Consider the following 22,400-nt stretch of genomic DNA (forward strand, 5'->3'; position numbering starts at 1 on the left):
TCGTCTTGCCAATTAATGCCTGCTAATGCCCCTCTCAGCACAGCACTGTCCATTTTCCTGAAGTTGCGTCTGTTAAGTCTGGGTGGGTCCTCGCAAACGAAGGATATAGTCACTAGCAGTGTGAAGTGGTCACTTTTTCCCAGGCCTGCCATCATCCCACATTCAATCACCATCTCCTCTCGGTTTGTGAAAATCAAGTCCACTGTGTTGGACTTCTCTCCCTCCCTGAATCTTGTGGGCTCTCTCTGATGCTGGATTAGGAAGCAGTTTTTGACGGTTTTCAAGAATTGTGATGCTATATGGTTGGGACCAGCCTCGCACCTTTCAGTTACCCAGTTTATTTCCGGAAAGTTGAAGTCCCCCATGATGAGGATGCTCGATGCTCCCAGCTCAGTTGCCCTTTTCAATGTCTCATTCAGTTCACTGGTGTTCTCTGCAGTAGAGTTTGGGCTGCGGTAGATCAGTCCCAACAATAACTTTGCTCCATCCACTTGGCGGCATTCTACAAAAATGCATTCTTTGAAATTGTTGCCATGAGTGTCGCAGAATGAGGGCTTCAGTGCCGACTTCACGTAGAGGGCTAGCCCTCTGCCGTCGTTACCAAGGTTGTGGTTATTCCATAGTCCTTTATTGCAATCTCACATTCATCTATGGTGTACCTGCTGTTTTTTGGCTTGACCTCTGTGATCCCTATTACATCTGGATTTTGGATCTCAATCATGGCTTGAAGTTCGCTTCTTTTGTTCAGTAGCTGATCAGCGTTAGTGTACATGCACTTGCAACTGTCATTCACACTCCTTTCTTGCCGTTTTAGACCAGGCTTAAAATCAGACTTATAACTTTCAGGTGAAAAATCTTTATCTTTAAAATGAACATGCTCATTTCCGTTGCCCCCATTAAAACTATGTACAGCCTTGCTGTCATCTACGTGTCCTGTCCCTCGGCGCCTCGCGTCCCTGGGTATACTCCGATGTTCACAATTTTGCCTCTTCGTCGAATCCAGTGGGCTCTCTGGTCCCCTGCTTGCTGCGCTTCCTGTCGCCTTTTCTGCAGTTCCTGATAGAGACAAGCCTCTTCTTCTCTCTCCTTTGGGGTCAGGTCTTTGCGCATGGCTACTCGGGTCAGCTCAATGTTCACATTTTCCCCTTGCTCTTGAGCGACTAGTTTCTTCGCCTTGTGGAAAGCGGTCAGGTCCCCGTCTCTCACCGCTAAAGAACTGAAAGTCAGTCGCAGCGGACTAATCTTTCCACTCTCCTCTGAGTAATTACCAAGCCTTCTCTGGTCAATAGGTTTGTGTTCAGATTTGATCAACTGCAGCACTTTGAGTACTTTTTTATCATCTTCTCGTTTTCTCAGATCTGCCGACCTCTCCTTCTCCTCCTTCATTCCAAAGATGAGAACATTAGTCTTCCTGCGATCCCTATCCTCCATTTCGTTTGTTTTTGACTCAATCAATGTCGCCACTTCTTCAGCTGCTATGCTTGGCTGAGCCTCTGATGCATTGCTCTGAGTAATTTCTCTCACCATGTCAATCATGGCTGGGGTGAATTTTCCCCTGGCTATGTCACTCATTTTACTGTCCACATGGGCCACCCTATTGTCCACGTCCATCAATTTTGCTGTCAGTTTATGCACCTCTGACTCCAATTCAATCAAGCTTCTCAGAAATTTTGATGCTGGTTTGTTACATTGTTTTGTGCAAAAGTAATGGAGTACCGTCAACCGGGGCTACTCGGGACAGATTTGAACGATTAGTTTTAAATAACAGTTAATAACTTCTTACGATGAAACATTTCATAAACAAGTTTAGTCTCATTTTATAGCTGATTGGCAGGGCTATCGAATGGCATTGTCAAAAAAATTTCATACGCTATTTGTAAGGTGCCAGACGCAAAATAGAGATTGTCCCGAGTAGCCCCGTCGGTTGGGGCTACTCGGGACAACGGGAATAAAACTTCATTTCAAAACATTTGAAGCATGCAGAGCGTACTCATCCATTACTAACAGTACTCTGAAGTCCTCCTCTTTCATTGTAGATGATGTAGAGGTAGAATAAATGACATTTTCTGTGATTTTTACTTGTTTTTCCTTTATNTCCAGGCCGCTCAGTTCGTCTTGCCAATTAATGCCTGCTAATGCCCCTCTCAGCACAGCACTGTCCATTTTCCTGAAGTTGCGTCTGTTAAGTCTGGGTGGGTCCTCGCAAACGAAGGATATAGTCACTAGCAGTGTGAAGTGGTCACTTTTTCCCAGGCCTGCCATCATCCCACATTCCATCACCATCTCCTCTCGGTTTGTGAAAATCAAGTCCACTGTGTTGGACTTCTCTCCCTCCCTGAATCTTGTGGGCTCTCTCTGATGCTGGATTAGGAAGCAGTTTTTGACGGTTTTCAAGAATTGTGATGCTATATGGTTGGGACCAGCCTCGCACCTTTCAGTTACCCAGTTTATTTCCGGAAAGTTGAAGTCCCCCATGATGAGGATGCTCGATGCTCCCAGCTCAGTTGCCCTTTTCAATGTCTCATTCAGTTCACTGGTGTTCTCTGCAGTAGAGTTTGGGCTGCGGTAGATCAGTCCCAAGTTCCCAACAATAACTTTGCTCCATCAACTTGGCGGCATTCTACAAAAATGCATTCTTTGAAAATTGTTGCCATGAGTGTCGCAGAATGAGGGCTTCAGTGCCGACTTCACATAGAGGGCTAGCCCTCTGCCGTCGTTACCAAGGTTGTGGAATAGTTCATAGTCCTTTATTGCAATCTCACATTCATCTATGGTGTACCTGCTGTTTTTTGGCTTGACCTCTGTGATCCCTATTACATCTGGATTTCGGATCTCAATCATGGCTTGAAGTTCGCTTCTTTTGTTCAGTAGTTCTTCAGCGTTAGTGTACATGCACTTGCAACTGTCATTCACACTCCTTTCTTGCCATTTTAGACCAGGCTTAAAATCAGACCTATAACTTTCAGGTGAAAAACCTTTATCTTTAAAATGAACATGCTCATTTCTGTTGCCCCCATTAAAACTATGTACAGCCTTGCTGTTGTCTACGTGTCCTGTCCCTTGGCGCCTTGCGTCCCTGGGTATACTCCGATGTTCACAATTTTGCCTCTTCTTTGAATCCAGTGGGCTCTATGGTCCCCGCTTGCTGCGCTTCCTGTCGCCTATTCTGCAGTTCCTGATAGAGACAAGCCTCTTCTTCTCTCTCCTTTGGGGTCAGGTCTTTGCGCATGGATATGCGGGTCAGCTCAATGTTCACATTTTCCCCTTGCACTTGAGCAACTAGTTTCTTCGCCTTGTGGAAAGCGGTCAGGACCCCGTCTCTCACCGCTAAAGAACTAAAAGTCAGTCGCAGCGACCTAATCTTTCCACTCTCCTCTGAGTAATTACCAAGCCTTCTCTGGTCAATAGGTTTGTATTCAGATTTGATCAACTGCAGCACTTTGAGTACTTTTTTATCATCTTCTCATTTTCTCAGATCTGCCAACCTCTCCTTCTCTTCCTTCATTCCAAAGATGAGTATATTAGTCTTTCTGCGATCCCTATCCTCCATTTTGTTTGTTTTTGACTCAATCAACATCGCCACTTCTTCAGCTGCTATGCTTGGCTGAGCCTCTGATGCTCCAAATACTGTCGGCCTGCTTGTGGTTGGAGCGCGGCCCGGATATGGGCCCAAATCGACAGCAAATCTCTCCCCGTTGTAGGCGGAGAGGTTTCAACTAGTATATCTGACTCCGCTCAACATTTCATCTCTGGTTTGGTTTAGCCATGGGGTGAAAGAAAATGAAACACGGAGCATGACTGACAAGAAATTATAAACACAAAAGAAATGAAGCATACAAAAGTAAACAAAGAAAAGGGAAAAGTGGGTGCATAAGTGACAGACTTTATAGTGTCTTGCCCAAACCAAGAACCCTGAAATAACACAAGAAATTAGCTTGTTTAAAAAAGGGTAAATTGAAGAACCTTGAAAAAACCATCATTAGCGCAATCATTATAAACAAATATACTCATTAACTGATAGACTAGCATTTAAATGCAGAGAGAGATTAAATAACATTAACAGAACAACTCAAGTATCAAAAATATTAATTGATTAAGCGAGAGGCATATATTATATATCCATCAGACTTGGGTTAATCACAGACGAAGCTTTGATGGTCATCAGCCAAACTAACGCATGTCTCAAACCAATCATCGTTAACCCGAACAAGTGGCGACAACCATGCTTGGATATGGTGCTGCCTGAAGTTTTGTTATTGCTACTGGCTGCAGAAGATGCCGTGCCAACTCCCGCCATTCTGCTCTGCCTCATTTTTAGATTTAGAGAACAGACAATCTTCTCAGCGGTGAAGAGAGATCAGTCGCCCACAACGTCACTCTGCCAATCTGCCTTCTTATTCTGCGCACTTGAAATACTTGTTAAAAAACGTTTATTTCCGGTACAACACAGATAAAAACTTGATCGCCCTAGATTGGCACGCAGTGACGCATGCGTGACGTAGATGCCACGCAGTGAAACGATTTCAGTCAGTAAAAAGTGGCAAAGGAAAACAACAATAGGAGAACAGTGAAAATTCACAGATCACTATTCACAGTCTATTTTGACCAGTAAATTTTAAACTGAATTTTTTAAGAATTAACACTGAATAAACACTTGTCACAAATCTTAGGGCCGTAGCTCACTTCTGGAATGAAGAGGATTCTGTGGAAGATCAGTAAAACGTGGTAAAGGGAACAGTGAAAATTCCTACATCATTACATGAGAATTGAGGAATTGAATTGGAATATTGAGTAAATGAGATGTAATTTTTTAATTGTATCTATTGGTTGCTTTGTGCTTGTAGCCTGGTATTAGAAATACAAATAAAAAATGGGACCAATGGGCTACTTGCCAATTGCCATGCTCGGGATGATGTAGGTTTTCAAGAAATGTTACCATGCATAATGAGTTTTTTAAGACATTGGTCTCAATGGTCTGCACAGTTGGAGGAAAAATCTAAATATTCTTTCTTTATGCAGGTGTTTGCGTTTAACCCGACCATCCATTCCACACCGCACAAGACAAGAGTGTATGCAGTCTTGGTGCAGATACAGTTTGTCAAGGAACTGTCTATGAATGGAAATCTGTGCTTCACTTTGCGATTGAAAAAAATTTGTTTGCACTTGTGCATTGCTGCATGCTCATGGCACAGCCTTGATCTCATTCTCATAGTGATCGAGTATTTGTGGAATGTGAGGCTCAGAGGCTACGATCTTGTTTGCTGAGTTCAGCAAATATCCTTATACATGCAGCGTGTGTAAGACAACCTTGTGTTAATTCAACCATTTGAGTCAGAACTTCAGTAACCCAGAGATGCCTTATATTTTATTATTGTTGGTTTACCTCACGTCCCATCAAACGGGGTAATAAGTTAAGGCAGGGTAAATCAGGACAGTTGTCCCACATTTCAGAGAAATGTTGTAGCAGCTAAACTAATCAAAATATTTTAAAACTAAAAATAGTGGCGTAAGGTTTAACATTTTTACTAACTATGTAGCATAAAGTCTAGAAATCATACATTTACTACCTCTAAAAAATCCCTGAAAAAAAGTGTGAAAAGTGAGATTTTGAGAAAATACTTCTGCTAAGGTCTGCAGCAAAAAAAAATTCAGCATATTAAAAAAATTTTTCCTACATAAAAGTTGCACACAGGTGTTGGCTTAAAAACTTGATTAACAGAATTTGCATATCTCATTCCAAATAAAAATTGCAGCCATTTCTGCAAGATAGGGAAATAAGGGACACCGCCTGGGGTAATAAGGGACACCCCAAAAAATGAATTTGCAATAGAAGCTTGATTAGCAAAAGCTCCAGTTAATGAAAAAAATCACTGAACCAAAAATTTTTATTGCATTTACCTTGCTCAGAAAAAAATTTCATTTAATGAAGAATTAATGCATCATTGGTCATCACAAAATTGTGCATAGAATGTCATAGATAGAATTGTGCAGCAGGCAACATAGAATGAAAAGTAATTAACCTAAACTATGATTTATTTCTCCAAAAAATGTGATAGTTGTCACTAAAATATTCCTTTATGTTTCAAGTATGTTATTTATGATTTATTTTTTTATAGTGAATTCACTTGACCCAATTAAAATGGTGTGAAATTAAAAACCGTTCTCTAAGTATACAGATACAGATAAAATTCTGTTTGGCTGCTGATGATACAGCTTGCAGTGGACAAGGTCATTGTCAATGCTCAATGGCATGTTCATGGATATGGTAATATTACATCAATAATACAGTAATGTATGGATATACTAATATCAGATGAAGTTGCTTGTTTGTAATGGCTGTGCACAGCCATTTCTTCTATCACCTGAGACAAGCTCACAATCAGACCTGGTCTCAAAGCATTACAAACAAGCAACTTCATCTCAAGATTGTCAATGAATTGAACAGGCTTCATGATGTCAAACTCCAAACTAAACCAATAACGGCCCTTGCAAAAATGTGTCTCTTTTCTGAGAGACTAGTATACCTAGTCTATAAATTTTGCTTCAAAGAAGGTTGTAAACTTCATTTGGATTACATTGAGCAAATTGAATCAACAACAAGGACACTGAGCCACTGTCTCATTGGCTACCTTCAACCCAGAGAGCAAGTGAATCACATGAGACCATCCCACAACCAGACTGTTATCGCTTTGTGCTGAGAGAACCCACCAGCATTGTCATGTAGCCGTGGCCTGACATCAATTGACCGACAATGGCTGGTCTCCTGATCTCTGCAGATTGGATGCCAGCTATCTGTCACCTGACTACAGGATTTGTCTGAAATTTGAGATAGTGTTCAGAGGGATTTTACTGAAGTATCCTATTTGCGTATATTATGTACTTATTTCTGCCAAAATTTTTATATTCTATGCTTGTAACTTGAAAATGAATGTTTGTTGCATTCAAAACATAGTTAATAAACTAGAACTACTTCCAGAAATATGCCTTTTGATCTACCACTGTCATTTGAAGAACTGTCCAACTCTCTCATAATTTAAATTACAAATTATATTAGGCACAACATTGGTTGAGGACCTGTCTTTGCTTCAAAGATACCGAGGCGTGGCAGTTGCCAATTACTCTTCTACATTTTTCATTACTTTCCATTACAATTACATTACTCTTCTCTTCTACAAGTTATGCTCATATATCTGATAGGGGATGATTGTTACAGACCTACGATACATTGCACATATTATGATTAATGTTAGTGATGGACAACTATTGAAACAAGCTGCAGAACTATCCAAGCAGTGTTGATGGAGTGATCAAGTGTTTGTGATTGAACCTGCAACTGAACATGAACATGGATTCAAAATCAAGATGTCTTGATGAGAACCCAGAAAAAAAGCCATTATTTTGAACAAAATACCCTAAATTAGTTTGGAGTAAAGTTTTTTTGTCTTGATTTCATTTTCAATGTGGAAGACAATATTTAGGCCATAGTGGAATTTGCATCAAATCATTAATATTACTCAGAATTCCAATAGAAAAAGTTCACCTCCCTACAGGGACAATTTATGCTCAAATTGTTATCTATTAGCAAGCTGTCTGACACAATGGCAACTGTAAGATAACCTGCCCTTGCACTCTATAACTGAAACTAGCCTCTAGCTTGAATGTTTGATGAAGGTACCATTTTACCATTGCCAAGGCCCTGTCTCAATAAGCTTACAGTACAATGGAGATTTATTTAACCCTTTACGCCCTGGCATGACGAATTCGTCACACAGAAAAAAACATCGGTTTTCCAACAATTTCACGTTTTCTGTCATTTTATGGAAAAATTCATAAGAATAAAAAAAGTCTTAGATTTATTTTTTACATATGTGTACCAAGTTTCAAAGTTATCTGTCGGTAAGTAACCGAAATAAAATTTCCAATTTCCAATGGCAATGTTCAATTTATTATGGAAATTCTATTTCGGTTAATTACTGACAGATAACTTTGAAACTTGGTACACATATGTAAAAAATAAATCTAAGACTTTTTTGTTTGTGGGAATTTTTCCAAAAAAGTGAAAGAAAATGTGAAATTCTTAGAAAACTGACAAAAAGGGGGTACTGTAGAAATCTATCACCTCCTATGATTTTTGAGCTACAACATCGAGACGAATACCATTCGATGCGAAAGGACCATATCTATCGATTGGTCCTTGCTGTTTTTCAAAATTCTAATTTTTGTGGGTGGGGTGGGCATTTTTCGAAAAAAATTGGTTTCTCCCCCCATTGGATAGGTCAGAATGTCAGCTTTGAAGTGAGACTTAAAACAGAAAAAGTGAATTTTACGATTTTCATCCCAGAAATTCAGGGCGTAAAGGGTTAAGTTCTTTTAAATGAATTTATTTACTCTTCTTATTTGTTACAGGATAAGTGTTGCTGATCATGGATATCAGCCTCACTAAAGTAGAAGAGGCTATTATTCAATTTTATGAAAACCCTAATGGAAAAACTGACATTCATCATTGGCTTACTTCAATACAACATTCTACACATGCATGGACATTTGCATTCAATTTGTTGGATCCATGCAAGGTGAGTTAATTGCATTGGAAATAGTGTAACCAATATCTTACTGTGTATTTTTTTCAAATTATGTACACATTTCTAGGTGTCGATATTCTTTATCAGCACCAACTGTGTCTTCACTCTATACTACGACTGACCTAATATTATACCATCACAAATTTTAGCATCAATTTCAATTCCAACTTTTACTTTCAAGTATTGATGCTGAGTAAGTATTTATTTGCATTATTCTGCTGAACTATAAAAAGTTAGCTTCATAGTTTGTAAATGGTTATCTGATATTTATTTAATGGTTATTCTAACTTGTTGATTTCTCTCTTGCAGAGCAATGAAGTGCAATTTTTTGGAGGCAACACAGTGTACATAAAGGTATCAAGATATTGGCATGAGCTGCCAAAAGAAGAATATGAAGGCCTTAAAAGAAAACTTTTGGAGATGATTGCTAAGTTTGCTGATAACAAACCTATTGTTGGACGTCTGCTAAAAGCTGTAAGTGTGAACAAGAAATGATAATTTTTGTTTCAAGTGTCAATAGAATATATCATTTTAATTGTGCTTACAGGTTGGAAATATGAAATAAACAGATTTTTGTTCTTTTCATGTCATGTATTAATTTATTATCTTATAAAGGATGAGCCATGGGAAATCTAGAAATGGCTTCTAGGTGAAGATTTATTTTGTTACTTTGTATCTCCTCTTTATTTATATTGTCTTTTATATTTATCAGATGGCAGCTTTTGTTCTGAACACAATTGACAATGACTGGCCCACTGCACTAGAAGACTTGGTGTCAACTTTCAATCCTGATGCAGTAACTGCACTACTTCCCAGCACAGCTCTAGACCTGCTCTTCTCCCTACTTATGATCATTCCTGATGAGGTTACCTCAGCTCATTTTATTAAAATGAAACATATATATAAGTGTATGCTGTTCTAATTGAGATTTTTTAAAAATAGATCAGTATATTGAAATTGTTTGCAATATTAAGAAAGATGTATGATTGTTGTTTTTACCTGGAGATGGTGGTATTCTTGCTCTATTTTATGAGTGATTCTAAGAAAAAGAAGTGTTTATATAATGATGCTTTAAGTTGCCATTAGATTAAAGCTAATTTTGAAGCATTTGCTTCCTTCACAGCTGGAAAACTGTCATGAAACCATGGGAATTCCACGATCAAAAAGGAACCTCATCAAATCCAAATTACACCAAAGCTCCAAGGGAGGTGAGCAGTTTAATCCTTCTCTCATGTGAATATTTATTCAAGCATAATTTTCTATTGGTTTTAGTTCCATCCAATAGTCCTGTTGTTCATTATAAAATAACCGTTGTTACCGATCCTGTGAAAATCATTCGTTTTGCAGTGCTCGCCTAACAAGCTCCTGTATTTAATTTTATTTTTTTCCACTTGATTAAGCCTTTTATTACTTAGCAAGCAAATGCTATTCAATTGAAATATATCATTTATTTTTCAGTGCTCACTTTAATGCGACAAGTTATTGAAGCTAACCAAGTGAGCAATTTGGTGAAGGAAGTAGTGATCAAGGCTCTGGACTCATGGCTGCGCCTCCCTCTTCCTCTCAGCGACACCAAAGATCTTCTAATTTTATTAATCCCTTACAGTAATTATGGACTCTTGTGTGAGGTAAAGGTTCTATAATTTGAATGTTTTGAGAATTCATTTGACACTATATTAATTAACATGTGATGCCTAATAGATCTATAATGCAATATATTGCATCACGTAGTATTGAATTTTTACTCCTTGTTTCCATTATGTTACCTATTGACTGATCTATTTCTTATAAAGTTTTTTTTTTCATGTTATGATGGTGATCCCTAAGACTTCATTACTGCCATTACCCTAAGACTTCATTACCTCATACCTCATTACCACCCTGCAGAGTGTGGTGGAGTGTCTCCGCACTGCCTTAACAGAGTACGACGGTAAAACTCCACACACCACAATGCAGTTCATTGTACAGCTTCTTCAATTAACTTCTGTGCTTGATGAGGCTCTTAATGCCGAAGACGAGGTTAGTTTCTACTATGATTACCTACCACTAGATAGTCTTTTTTCCGCAATTATATAAGCTACTTTTAAAGCTTTTTATTATTTAAAGGTACCCTGAACTAGTAATGTAGCATGGAATAATTAGATTTCAAAATTCTAAGACAGTTGAAATTTTATTGGCAAAATGTAATCACTTCAAAGATATCAATGTATTTCACGGATAAGCCAAGGCTCTTGAATTTCTAGCGGTTACTTCTCTGCCCACAGAACACTGCAAGTTTGATCTACGGTTTATTTACTTCAATTGTTGAAAATCATTCAAAACTTCTTTTAAAAGTTGCCCTGGAAGACCAAGGGGAGCAGAGGGCTGCTGTACTACAGGTTTGTTATGCAGACATTTCTATTCTGTATTTTACTTCACTGAATGTATTTTTACATTGCTATGATTTTGAACAAAATAAATTTTCTTACATTGCCTTAATTTGAACAAAATAAATTTTCATATATTGCTGGAATTTTGAACGAAATAATTTTTTTTACATTGCACTGATCTTGAATGAAATTAATTTTCTTACATTGCTATTATTTTGGATAAAATAAATTTTCAAACATTGCTATAATTTTGAGAGAAATAAACTTTCATGTACTCTGCTTATAAAGCGAGTGGAGAGTTGAAGGACTTGTACATTTTGAATCAGAATCTTGAATGATTTCAGCTATATTTATTGTTTCACTATGGAGTTTTCAATATTTTCTAAGGCATTCAGGCCATTGTACTTCTCGAAACGGTTTTTGATCGTAACTATTTCCAAAGATTTATAAACTCAATGTTCTCTGCAGTTGGTGTCTCTGCTGGTGCAGTGCAGTGGCACTCCTGGCCAGTACCCGACACACGAGACGCTCTCTAACATCCCATTCAGCGTGTGGTATACAATACAGGTGAGAGCACTGGAAATGGTTTTTGATCGTAACTATTTCCAAAGATTTATAAACTCAATATTCTCTGCAGTTGGTGTCCCTACTGGTGCAGTGCAGTGGCACTCCTGGCCAGTACCCGACACACGAGACGCTCTCTAACATCCCATTCAGCGTGTGGTATACAATACAGGTGAGAGCTCTACATGTAATGTTGTCTATAAGCTTCATTGTGGGACACTTAGTCTGCATGTCAGCACAGGTATTTACAATACCAGTGATAGCTTTGGATGAAATGTTATCAATAATGTTAATTCAAGGCATATTTTGACAATAGGAAGATGTTTTAACCGTATGCCGTTTCATCATTTGAGTTTAAGCTTTCCAAGAGCACGTTTTTTTTCACCATTATCTACTGTCGTAAAAGCTTGAGCTGTTTCAGATAATGCAGGGCATTCTTTTCTGGTTTTTCTCTTACGATGTGAGCTTGAAAATTGGTGAACAATATGAAATTCTTTCTTTTTTAGGACGACTTGTTATCGTTTGAGGGCAACGATCGCGTGCTGCTGATGTCGCTGTTCTCTCCCGTATACCTTCAATTAGTGGACACATTTTTGCACAAGAGCCTCTTGCCTCCTGATGAAGCCCTGACTGCTGAAGAAAAAGAGCTCTTCCGCTGCTACAGACAAGACATTTGTGATAGTTATGTACGTTGGAAAATATATCCAACGAATAGATATGTTATTAGGATCCAACTAATCTTGGACCCTTAGTACTATGTACATTGTGCAGAATTTGCTCCCAAATTGAGTATTTACATTTATTTCATGCTGTGAATTGACAATTTGACTTGAAATCTTATCTTTCCACACCTATTATAGTTTTTTAAGTGTAATTATATTAGAATGACCCGTTTTTCAGTTATTCAGCAATGATGGTGGTTGATTAACCTAAGTTACAAAATTAATTTTAAATTTGTTTGAGGTTTACTCTTTTTTCATCAATCTGAAAGTTTGTTTACCACTTTCAGATGTACACTTACTTCATATTGAAGTCTGCAATGCTGGAGAAGATGGAGCGACATTTGGAGCAGTGCATTGAGCGAATACAAAGAGACTCCCGAGACTGGCGGCCTCTTGAATCATTACTACACGCATACGCGTCAGTCGCTGAGACTGTGGCCGAGTCAGACACTGAACACGTTCCCAGATTTGTGCAATGTATGCCTCTTATTCCTTTCGGTGACAATGTCCATCTCATAACCGTGGCCCTGTCAACCCTGGGTGCGTACGCGGACTGGCTAAACTACCACCAGGAATTCTTGGAGTTCGTCATTCCTCTCATGATCGAGGCGCTTGACAACGAGCACCTCGTAGGATCTGCGTCTCAGGCGCTCAGGGATCTCACTCTCGAGTGCCCGGTCACGATCGCGCCTTTTGCACCTCCTATTCTCAACGCGTGCCAGGTATTACAGCGGATTTTGTGTCATTTAAGCGTGCTTTATAATTTAACTTGGCAGATATTAGTGCTGCATGTATTGTGTCTTTGCTTTACTTCGAATGTTATCTAATGTTGAAGCAGTGGATAAATAATTGGCATCTAGTTTGAATTCAATGTTCATAGTTGTAGGATCACAGAAATTGTTACTTCATGATGTGTGTTGACTACAATGCTAATATGTAATTGATAATTTTCCCGCGATAATTTTCCGATCAATTCATCATTTTTTAGTGTAAAATAATATTTATTGAACTTGATAGCGGGAAATAGCTGCCTCAACTAAATTCTTATGACCAAGTACTGATCAATTGTTTCGCGATTGTCAATTATTCGATAATTGAGACTTTAATTTGTTGTCTGTTATTGACACCTTTGGTGTAGTTCTTAGCGAGGGAATCAGGAAGTAGAACCTGAAATCTCATGTTTGTACAAAGACCCGGATATTTATGTGATTTTTTGACAATATTCAGATGATAGCGCTTGCAGCGTGCGCTAGTGCGATGTTGGTGCTTGTTTAGACTTGATCTTTTGATATTTGGATGACTTTTTCGAGATAATATTCATATAATGTTAATTGCTTCACCTAAACTCAGATATTTAGATGACTTTTACTGGATACTATTAAGATGTTGCTATTTGCCTTGACAAAAACTCGGATATTTAAATGAGTTCTTCTAGATAATATTTATTCATTACTGCTTGCAGAACGCGCTGGTGCAGTTCCCCCAGTCCGACAGCGCTGTGAAGGAACGCATCATCACAATCATAGCGCGGGTGCTGAGTGTGGGGCTTGAACAAGAAGTTATTATGAAGCATCTTAACCAGACCCTCACGCCCATCATATCTCAAGTCGATGCCATCAAAACTGCTGCCCAAGTGCGACTTCTTTTATTAAAATAAAACTATGAGTTTGGGATGTATTCTTTTATACTTTGATATATGATTATTCTATAATTGTACAGAGTAATCATATACTTATATTATGTGGTTTATATATTTATCAGCAGGTGTGGTGCTTTTGTAAACAACTTGTTATTAGTCTATATACTACTCTGATAACTGATTTATATGTCTGCTCTTGTGTATTATCTATGCTTGAGTTCTCTGTTCGTTTGGGCTAATTATGAAAGTCAGTCGATATTTTTATTATGTTATTCATGAATTTTTGTTTACGATTTTTCTTATTTGTTTATAGTTTTTGTATCAAAATTTATTGTGAAAACTTTTCTCTGTATTAAAGTATGTTAGTCATTATTTTGGGTCAGGCGAATTGTTTTTATTTTTCTAAGTTATATTATAACCGAAACTTCTCTGTGCAGATCACAGGCCGGCACAGCAAAGAACAACGGCACCAGCTTGTTCATTTAGTGAAGCTTCTATCATGCCTCGCCCGCCACCTCAACTCGAACACCACAGCCTTCACGGATCCTGTCAACCACTCCGGCGATGGTTCTTCGGTGCCGCCGTCATGTGCTGCTGCAGGGGATGCTGTGGTGCCAGGGTCTTCTGAACCCTCTCAGATCCAACACTCTTCCGTTAGTTTATTCTTTCAACTGTCAGCAGCTTCAAGGGTCTATTTATTACTTATGTTCTTCCGTTGGTTTATTGTTTCAACTGTCAGCAGTCTCAAGAGTCTAATAATTCCTTACGTTCTTCCATTAGTTTATTCTTTCAACTGTCAGCAGTCTCAAGGGTCTATTTATTCCTTACGTTCTTCCGTTGGTTTATTGTTTCAACTGTCAGCAGTCTCAAGAGTCTATTAATTCCTTACGTTCTAATGAAGAAATTGATTAAATTTAGAAATTTTTATGCAGAGGAATTTCACATTTCATCTCTCAACCAGTTTTTGTTTCTTTCAATTGACTGTGAACTGGGTGAATTTTCCCCCATTTTATTCCCATTATATGTTGTTTGTTCAAATATTCACTGTCTCAAATTATATTATGGTATTGTTTCCAAAATGTTTCGTTTGTATCAAGTAAGAGCTTCCTTGATATTCATTTAATATTCCCCATGTTTGTCCTGTTTCCTGCTATCAGCACTTTTAGGAATCTCGCTGCTCGGCAAATAAATTTCAAGGATTTATTTACTCTGCCTAGTTTCTCGGGTAGCAATCTTGACTATCGATCTATTTTTTGGTGTGAGGAATTTTCATATTTCGTATGTTTTGTTTTTTCTTAGACTTTTCTGTTTTATGTGAATTTTTCTGGCAAGCGAGACGCCTGGCGCAATGAGTTTTGATGCTTTTTTCACTGATAGTAAGATTACATTTTCAAGAATTTTTACATTTACGTACATTTTAAAAAAACAATGTTTTCTTTCTGGTCAGGACAACCATTTGTTGGATTAGATTTAAAATAATGCATTATGACTGCAAAGCTATTTCTATATCGTTTGAAAGTTATGGTTCATTTCAGTTGATGAAATAAAAAGTTTATTTTGAAGGCCGGTGAGATAAGTGCTATGGCGACTCAGTGTCATTGACGAGTTTCTCTTTGACAGGTGAGCAGCAATAGCAGCACCGAGCAGCCTCTGTTGATGGTGTTGCGTCTCGTACTTCCAATACTGCTGGAAATCATTGACATTGAACTTCAGCCTGATATCATTGAGGTAAGCTCTTTTATTTTTCAGTCTTTCCTGATGGCCTGTAACTGTCTGAAAAACTGTAACTGTCTGATTTATAGCCTGATACTGTCTGATAGCTTGTAACTGTCTGATTTAAAGGTTATTCCACTTATTGTTCTGAACTCAACACTAAGGAGTTATAAAGACTTGAGCTTCATCTAACGCTAAATGCACAAAAACTATTCGAAAATCCAGTGTCTAGCTTACTGAATTATTTTTAGGGTTAATTTTTAATTTATTTTATTTTTCTTATTCATTTATTTTTTTTTCGCTTACTAATTTCAACTGGAACTACTGTCTTCTCAGGTGGTGTGCAAGCTCCTGAAGAACAGCTTAAGCACTCTGCTCTCAGACGTGGAGCCTCTCATTCCCCTGCTGCTAGTCATGGTGCCTAAACTGTACTGCACTTCCCTGCATCCTGCCGCACTCGATGTCATCAAGCTGGTCCGTTGCTAGACTTAGATCCATCTTTCAGTTTAAGAACTTTGTGCGTTGGTTTGAAGCTGTGACACTGTGAATATTCTAGAGCTTTGTTCGAACGCGTATCCACAATTACCTTCTATGAAACGTATCTATTACCTTGCAATGGCGCTATTACCTTGTGTGAAATTTTAGATTTAGTAGGTTGAATCATGAGGCATTGCTAGACCCAGTTAGGATTCAAACAAATTTGTAAAAAAATGAGTATTGTATATCTTTTCAATTGACTCAAATAAGGATTCTTAGTTGAACGAAGCTTCTAATTTGTTATTATTTATTTAATTTTTCTTGGAATGGTTAAATTTGCTGGAAAGTGAATTTGATGTAAAGATTATCTATCTCAACCTGGGATCGCCTGTTTGTTAATATTGGAAATACTTATTGAAATGATTGTTAAAGTGGAAACTCGCATGCTCGTCATCTAAGTTCCCTAACATTTTGCGAACATTCGCCGCAGCTCTCGGTGTTGTTTGGGTCGCCGTGCAGTGCGCACGTATCGCAAATGCAAGGCATGGTGGAAGTCTCCCTTCAGTGCTCGCTGGAGCGCCTCAAGCCGGACCTGTGGCGCCACACGGACGTCATCAAATCCTTGCTCACCTTCGCCACGAACCTCGTCAGGAAACAGAGCCACATGCTCCACCCCAGTCACGTCCCTGCTCTTTATGCTTTAGGTTCGATCAGAAAGAAATGCGTGTGTTTTCTTTCAGGTTTTGTCTCGTGTGTATTTTCACTAGTGGATGGTTTTCGTCACTTTTACTTTGAAGCGCATCTCGTGTATATTTTTTCATGTTTTTACACAAGTCCTGTGATTTGTTGTTTAATAATCATTTATTTTTCTGAAACATTCTTTCTATTGCGGTGCAACAGAGTGGACTAGTACGCTATTTAATGGGTGGTGCCCCAGTAATATTTTGCAGTAATTTTTTATCAGTCTTCCAACCACAAATCTTTTATGAAGCGTTACTTTTAAAGATCCACGTCACTTGTGTAATTATTGTACGTTTTATGACATTTAGTTTCAGTATTATAAATTATATTACTTTTTAATTTAAAATTCTTTCCTCTGATCGTGGTCAACCAATATTTGAAGTAGGTACTAGATTTAAATTTTGTTTTTAACCAGACTCCTTAATATCAGAAACCGTAATCGTAACGTTCTATATAGCCTTCTATGCGTTACAACTACATGACATGATATTAAATTTTTATGCCGTGTCACATATCCAAATGATTTCTATTCTTCCCATGACAGCAATCCAAGCCCTGAACTTGCCAGAGGACTACACCGTTCAGGCCGCCACCGCCTACATCAACCGCTTCATTCAAATCAGCCGCGAGTCTAAAATCGTTCACTTCGAGGCGATCGTCGTCAACCACATGGAGATCTTGCTGCGCACCGTCATGAACTGCGCCTGTAAGCTCAAACAGAGCTATATCTTTGGACCCATTTGGGCCATTTCACTCTCACAATTTTACTCGCCCCATTTCACTCTCCCCATTTCACTCTCCCCATTTCACTCTCACAATTTTACTCTCTTCATTTTACCCTCCTCTTTTCACTCTCCCCATTTCACTCTTTCCAATTCACTCTCCCCATTTCACTCTCCCCATTTCACTCTCCCCATTTCACTCTCCCCATTTCACTCTCCCCATTTCACTCTCCCATTTCACTCCGCCCATTTCACTCTCCCCATTTCACTTTCCCCATTTCACTCTCCCCATTTCACTCTCCCCATTTCTCTCTCCCCATTTTACACTCCCCATTTCACTCTCCCCATTTCACTCTCCCCATTTCATTCTCCCCATTTCACTCTCCCCATTTCACTCTCACATTTCTAGGGAATGGGAGAGTGACACAAATACCTTAGGATCCATTATTTTCTAATTTCATTGTATTGTACATAGAATATCTTCCTGTTATTATTTGCACAAAATGTTTTTGCTGAAATGTATTGTACCGTTGAAGCGTCATTTTGGAATTGAAAGAAACTATCAAATGAAAATGGTTTGGATGAACTGACATAATTGCATACTACTCTGGTCATACATAATGATCTTTATTTAAGTGGTCAATAATGATAATTGAATTTTTAATTAAGTATCATGTCTTCTGTTCAGGTCATCCTCACCGGCAGAATTTCCCGCTGTTATGTGACCTGTTGAGAACTCTTTGCAAGTTCTATGCGGGCCCGCAAATGCTGGCTTCTTTCCGGAAAATAGAGGCCGACGACTCGTTCCTCGGACAGCGACTCTCAAGACAAGACAAGCACAAGTTCACAACGGGTGTCATGGGGTTAGTGTGAAAATAATTCAATATTTATTATTTGTATTGGCTAATAATAATAATAATAAATAAATTCAGATGATTCAATAACAACTTTGAATTAACGGTGTTTAATCAAAGAAATTTGATGGTAAAATTACGCTCCCATCGATATTCTTAACAAGGATGTAGAGAAGCTATTCATAAATACTGATTTTCATTAAAAGTACAGTTCCGTTCAGTGAGCATTACAAATTCACGCGCAATTTCTAATTATTATGAGTTGAAACGTTTTGAATTTCCAAACACTGTCAGGTTGTATACTTAGTTTTCTATTTGAAATATTTTGACTAAGTTATAAAATTAATCATCAATGACTTCTTGAATTTTGAAACACTTTTTCTTTATGATCATTTTTTATTTGAAATGTTGTGACAAATTTAAAATCGACCGTTAATGACATTTTGAATTTGAAAACACTGTGTCTGCATTTTTTGTTAATTTGTTGACATTTCAAAATTGACAGGCGTTTTGACAGGCCAAAGAGGCGTTTTGAATTTGCAAACACTTTCTCTTGTTGCATGTTTTAGATTGCTTTGAATGTTTCGAGTAAAGTTTTGAAATTTACCATCGAAGACGTATTGAATTCGCCAACATTTTCTGTTATTGCAGCGCTAGTACCGTCCGAGACACGATGGCTGCGGTGACGGACTTGGCCCTCGCCAGTCGTGGTGTTGCGAGCACAGAGTTCGGCTCGACCTTCCCTGCCATCCCTGGAGTTCCTTACATGGATCCCAGCGCCCTCACACCCCCGCATGTTGGTCCATCCCCACCTTAATGTCCTGAGTGACAGGCGTCACGAGTTACCGTGACAACTGTCCCGAGACACGCCCGTAACACCTGCAAGTGACATGTCCGTGACACCTGACCTGTGACATGCCCTTGACACCTGTAAGTGACATGCCCTTGACACCTGCAAGTGACATGCCCTTGACACCTGCAAGTGACATGCCCGTGATACCTGCCCCGTGACCTACCTGTTCCAGCCCGTGACGCCTGTCACTTATAGGAGTTATGTTCCTTACACGCGTCAGACTTCGTCCATCGTTCAATGGATAAATTTTTTTGCTGCTCTTCTTCTGATGTGATGATGCGATGCTTGCTTCCGATGGTCGGCAGGACTGCAGCTCCTCTCGATCGCTATCTGAAATATTGAAATGAAATTTGTGGACAACAGTTTCTTGGGTTTTTTCTCGACTTCATTCTTCGCTTTGGTGGTTGATAGTGTTTGATATACATACTTTGACGTGTGTATTTTTTAGCTGATTAAAATTTTGAGTTTATGACTTCAAATTTTTATCTAATATTGACATACATTCATTTGCTTGGAGAGAAGTTTAAACTTCCTTCAATGGGCTTATAATTTAAAGTAGATTTGCATAAAAATCATGAGCTTCAAAATAACTATTTATTGACCATGAGTAAAAAAAGAATTGATTTCCTCATGGATAAATCAGCAGTTGTTTATCATGAAGCATTTACTGTGATAACATTTTGAATTCAATAACATTCGCCCATTTTTAACTAAGTTCAATTTCTAATAACTGACAATCGCCATTTAAAAGTCGCGATTATTTTGTAAAGATCGGTTTTGTTTTCTTTAGAATTACTAAGCTTAACAACTATGAATCTCGGTGTGAATTTGTTATAATTGTTTGTGTGTTGTTTTAATGCATACTTGATATTTTATTGAAGATTCCGTAAAATTGGATCTTTTTCACATTGTTAACATGGATGGCACTGAATCGTTCTATCATTTCTTTAGATAGAACACGTTGCATAAGCGTGTTGTGTTCTGTTTTATTGTTTGCGATATTTTGCTGAGTGCAAAATATTTACTTGTTTTTCAAGGATATTTGCATAAGCTGCCTTCGCTTTTTATTTGAATCGAAGGCATTGCACTGGTTTCATGGCTAGCGTTTCCCGCCATTAGAGTCGCATTCATAAATTAATTTTATTAAAACTTCTAGTGATTTTATCTAGGAAACGATACACTATTGAAATGATATCCTGGTATCGTAACCTAAAATTTCAAGTATAATTCTGCAAGAAATGATAGTTGTTGCTCATCATTCTGGAGTTAGGCGAGTGGAGGAACTTAACAAAACAATACAAAAAATCATGGTCCTTGGTATATACCATATCTTTTTTTTCTTTTCTTTTTTTGTTGAGGTTAGCGTTCATGAACACTTCATCCTTTCTTTCGTTTTGCACGCTCCTTATTATACGGGTATCAATATACTTATTATCCTATTACTTTCTTTTAAATTGTATATTCTGTAAATTTGCTTGTAATCGACAATAATCCGTGGATTTTCGTTTTAAGTTTCATTGAAATATTTTTCTGTGCAACTGTGTAATTGGTTCTGAAACAAACTTGCATTGTTTTGACATGGCATGATAAACATTCTTTGTTTACAAATCCCTGAAACTTATTTACGATTTTGTCTAGAATTTCAGTGTCATGCATGCATTCTCTCTCCTGAGTTCAAATCGTTTGTATGAACCTTTGAGAGTTGCGCTGGTGTATTAAAAGTGAACAATAAGGCGGGTCTACAAAATTTAGACATTTTTTGGATTAAATAGACGTTCGACTGGGGCTTCTTCGATCACTTTGCATTCTTAGTCACTCATCACCATTCATTGCGATCAAGTTCTTATTTTTGTTAGCTAAGAGTGTAAGTACAATAAGCTCTCTTATAATCAATGCTGTGTCTCTGTGGGAACGCTTTCTAGATTTAAATTTTCCACACAATTTACTGCTCTCTTGTGCGATGAATTTTTGCGGTTCATTTGAGGTAGCAATTGTGTCTTGAAATTTATCTTGAAACGAAGCGTTATAGTGAGCGTTATATTCGTACTACAAACTCCTCCATATATAACATAAGTAGAAACACTTCTTGCTGTATCATTCTGTCACAACTTCTTCCTATGTTAGAAAATTTAATGATGATTCGTGTTCATTTTGTGAAATTTTTTTTTGGCTGTTGTGTTGGTTTGTTTTTGTGTTACAGCGTTTTAATAATTTCTTAGCACAGCTTTTCTCCACTTTTGTGCTGCGTGCGTGTGTCGTTATTGTTTATATTGTTCAAAGTTATTGCTAGGCTTTGGCCGGTCGCGATCTCCCTGCATAAAGTTAACTAGTAATTTATAACGCAGGCTTTGTACTTACTTTATTTTTTGATCAAACTATTTATAAGTCTGCCGTAAAATGGGGCCTGTTTTTTGTGGCTCATTTCAGGCATCAACAAAGTTTTGATTCTTTTTGTACCTGCTTCTCAAAAATTTGAGGCATTCCGTCTTTCTCGCTGCGTAACAATATATTTTCTGGGTTGAACCATCTTATTCATATGGTGCACTCTGGTAAAATTCATGGGTCAAATATTCAAATAATGACACACGTGCTGCGATGGATGAAATATGCATCGCTATTTGGACAGAGTTTCGTTAATTTCTCTAAGTGGGGCCAAGTGAGTTGATCTTACAAACTTCGTCAGGTTTTATTCAATTTTTTTACTGTAAAACGAGCAGCTGCTACGGTGTAAGTCGCTGTAAGGATATAATACATATTGCAATTTAGATTAATTCGTGCTTAGTTTAGAAATTTAAATGCATGTTCTTGACATGTACCTAGTTTAGCAGAAGACGCTGTAGAAACTGTACAAATTTGTGAAAAGCTGCTTGTACATTATGTGCATTTGTTCCTGGTTATTTCCAACGAAACAATCCTCATGTTCCCTCAGCATTTCAATTCTAAGTTAAAGTTCGCCAATTCTGGAGCTAAATTGTTTTGTGCAACGTCATCACAGTAAAATATAAGCCGTCCTCTGTTTTTTATTACATATTTTCACTCTAGCATGAAGAGTTAGTTAAGTGGCCAAATGTTTACTAGCGCTTCAGCTATAGATATCTCGCACCAAAATTCAAAATGAACATCACCAATAAGGTGGAAGGTCTTAAGTTATCGAAAGTTCCATA

General features: G+C 38.0%; 1 protein-coding gene across 2 annotated transcripts; it reads left to right on the forward strand.

Annotated features, from left to right (window-relative positions):
• Window positions 1–8,406: 8,406 nt before the first annotated feature.
• On the forward strand, window positions 8,407–22,247 carry LOC108665594 (importin-13). 2 transcript variants are annotated; one of them, XM_018152370.2, is made up of 18 exons: window positions 8,407–8,573; window positions 8,892–9,056; window positions 9,295–9,447; window positions 9,706–9,790; window positions 10,041–10,210; window positions 10,470–10,601; window positions 10,847–10,960; window positions 11,420–11,518; window positions 12,022–12,201; window positions 12,525–12,959; window positions 13,700–13,870; window positions 14,314–14,529; window positions 15,497–15,604; window positions 15,926–16,063; window positions 16,557–16,770; window positions 17,352–17,513; window positions 18,218–18,392; window positions 19,035–22,247. In XM_018152370.2, the coding sequence occupies exons 1-18, from the start codon at window positions 8,424–8,426 to the stop codon at window positions 19,198–19,200; spliced, it is 3,033 nt and encodes a 1,010-aa protein (XP_018007859.1). In that variant the 5' UTR covers window positions 8,407–8,423; the 3' UTR covers window positions 19,201–22,247. The 2 variants fall into 2 exon arrangements, with proteins under 2 accessions (XP_018007859.1, XP_018007858.1); XM_018152369.2 differs by lacking the exon at window positions 11,420–11,518 and adding an exon at window positions 11,589–11,687.
• Window positions 22,248–22,400: the final 153 nt, after the last annotated feature.

This window comes from Hyalella azteca, unplaced genomic scaffold, assembly GCF_000764305.2.
Source record: "Hyalella azteca isolate HAZT.00-mixed unplaced genomic scaffold, Hazt_2.0.2 contig3061, whole genome shotgun sequence".
NCBI classification, from domain to species: Eukaryota; Metazoa; Arthropoda; class Malacostraca; order Amphipoda; family Hyalellidae; genus Hyalella; species Hyalella azteca.

Bases quoted from the DNA above. Each gene is read 5' to 3' on its own strand.
- LOC108665594 (XM_018152370.2), top strand. From the start codon at position 8,424: ATGGATATCAGCCTCACTAAAGTAGAAGAGGCTATTATTCAATTTTAT. The intron at 10,211-10,469 runs GTAAAGGTTCTA...ACCACCCTGCAG, and splicing joins ATTATGGACTCTTGTGTGAG to AGTGTGGTGGAGTGTCTCCG. The intron at 13,871-14,313 runs GTGCGACTTCTT...TTCTCTGTGCAG, and splicing joins CCATCAAAACTGCTGCCCAA to ATCACAGGCCGGCACAGCAA.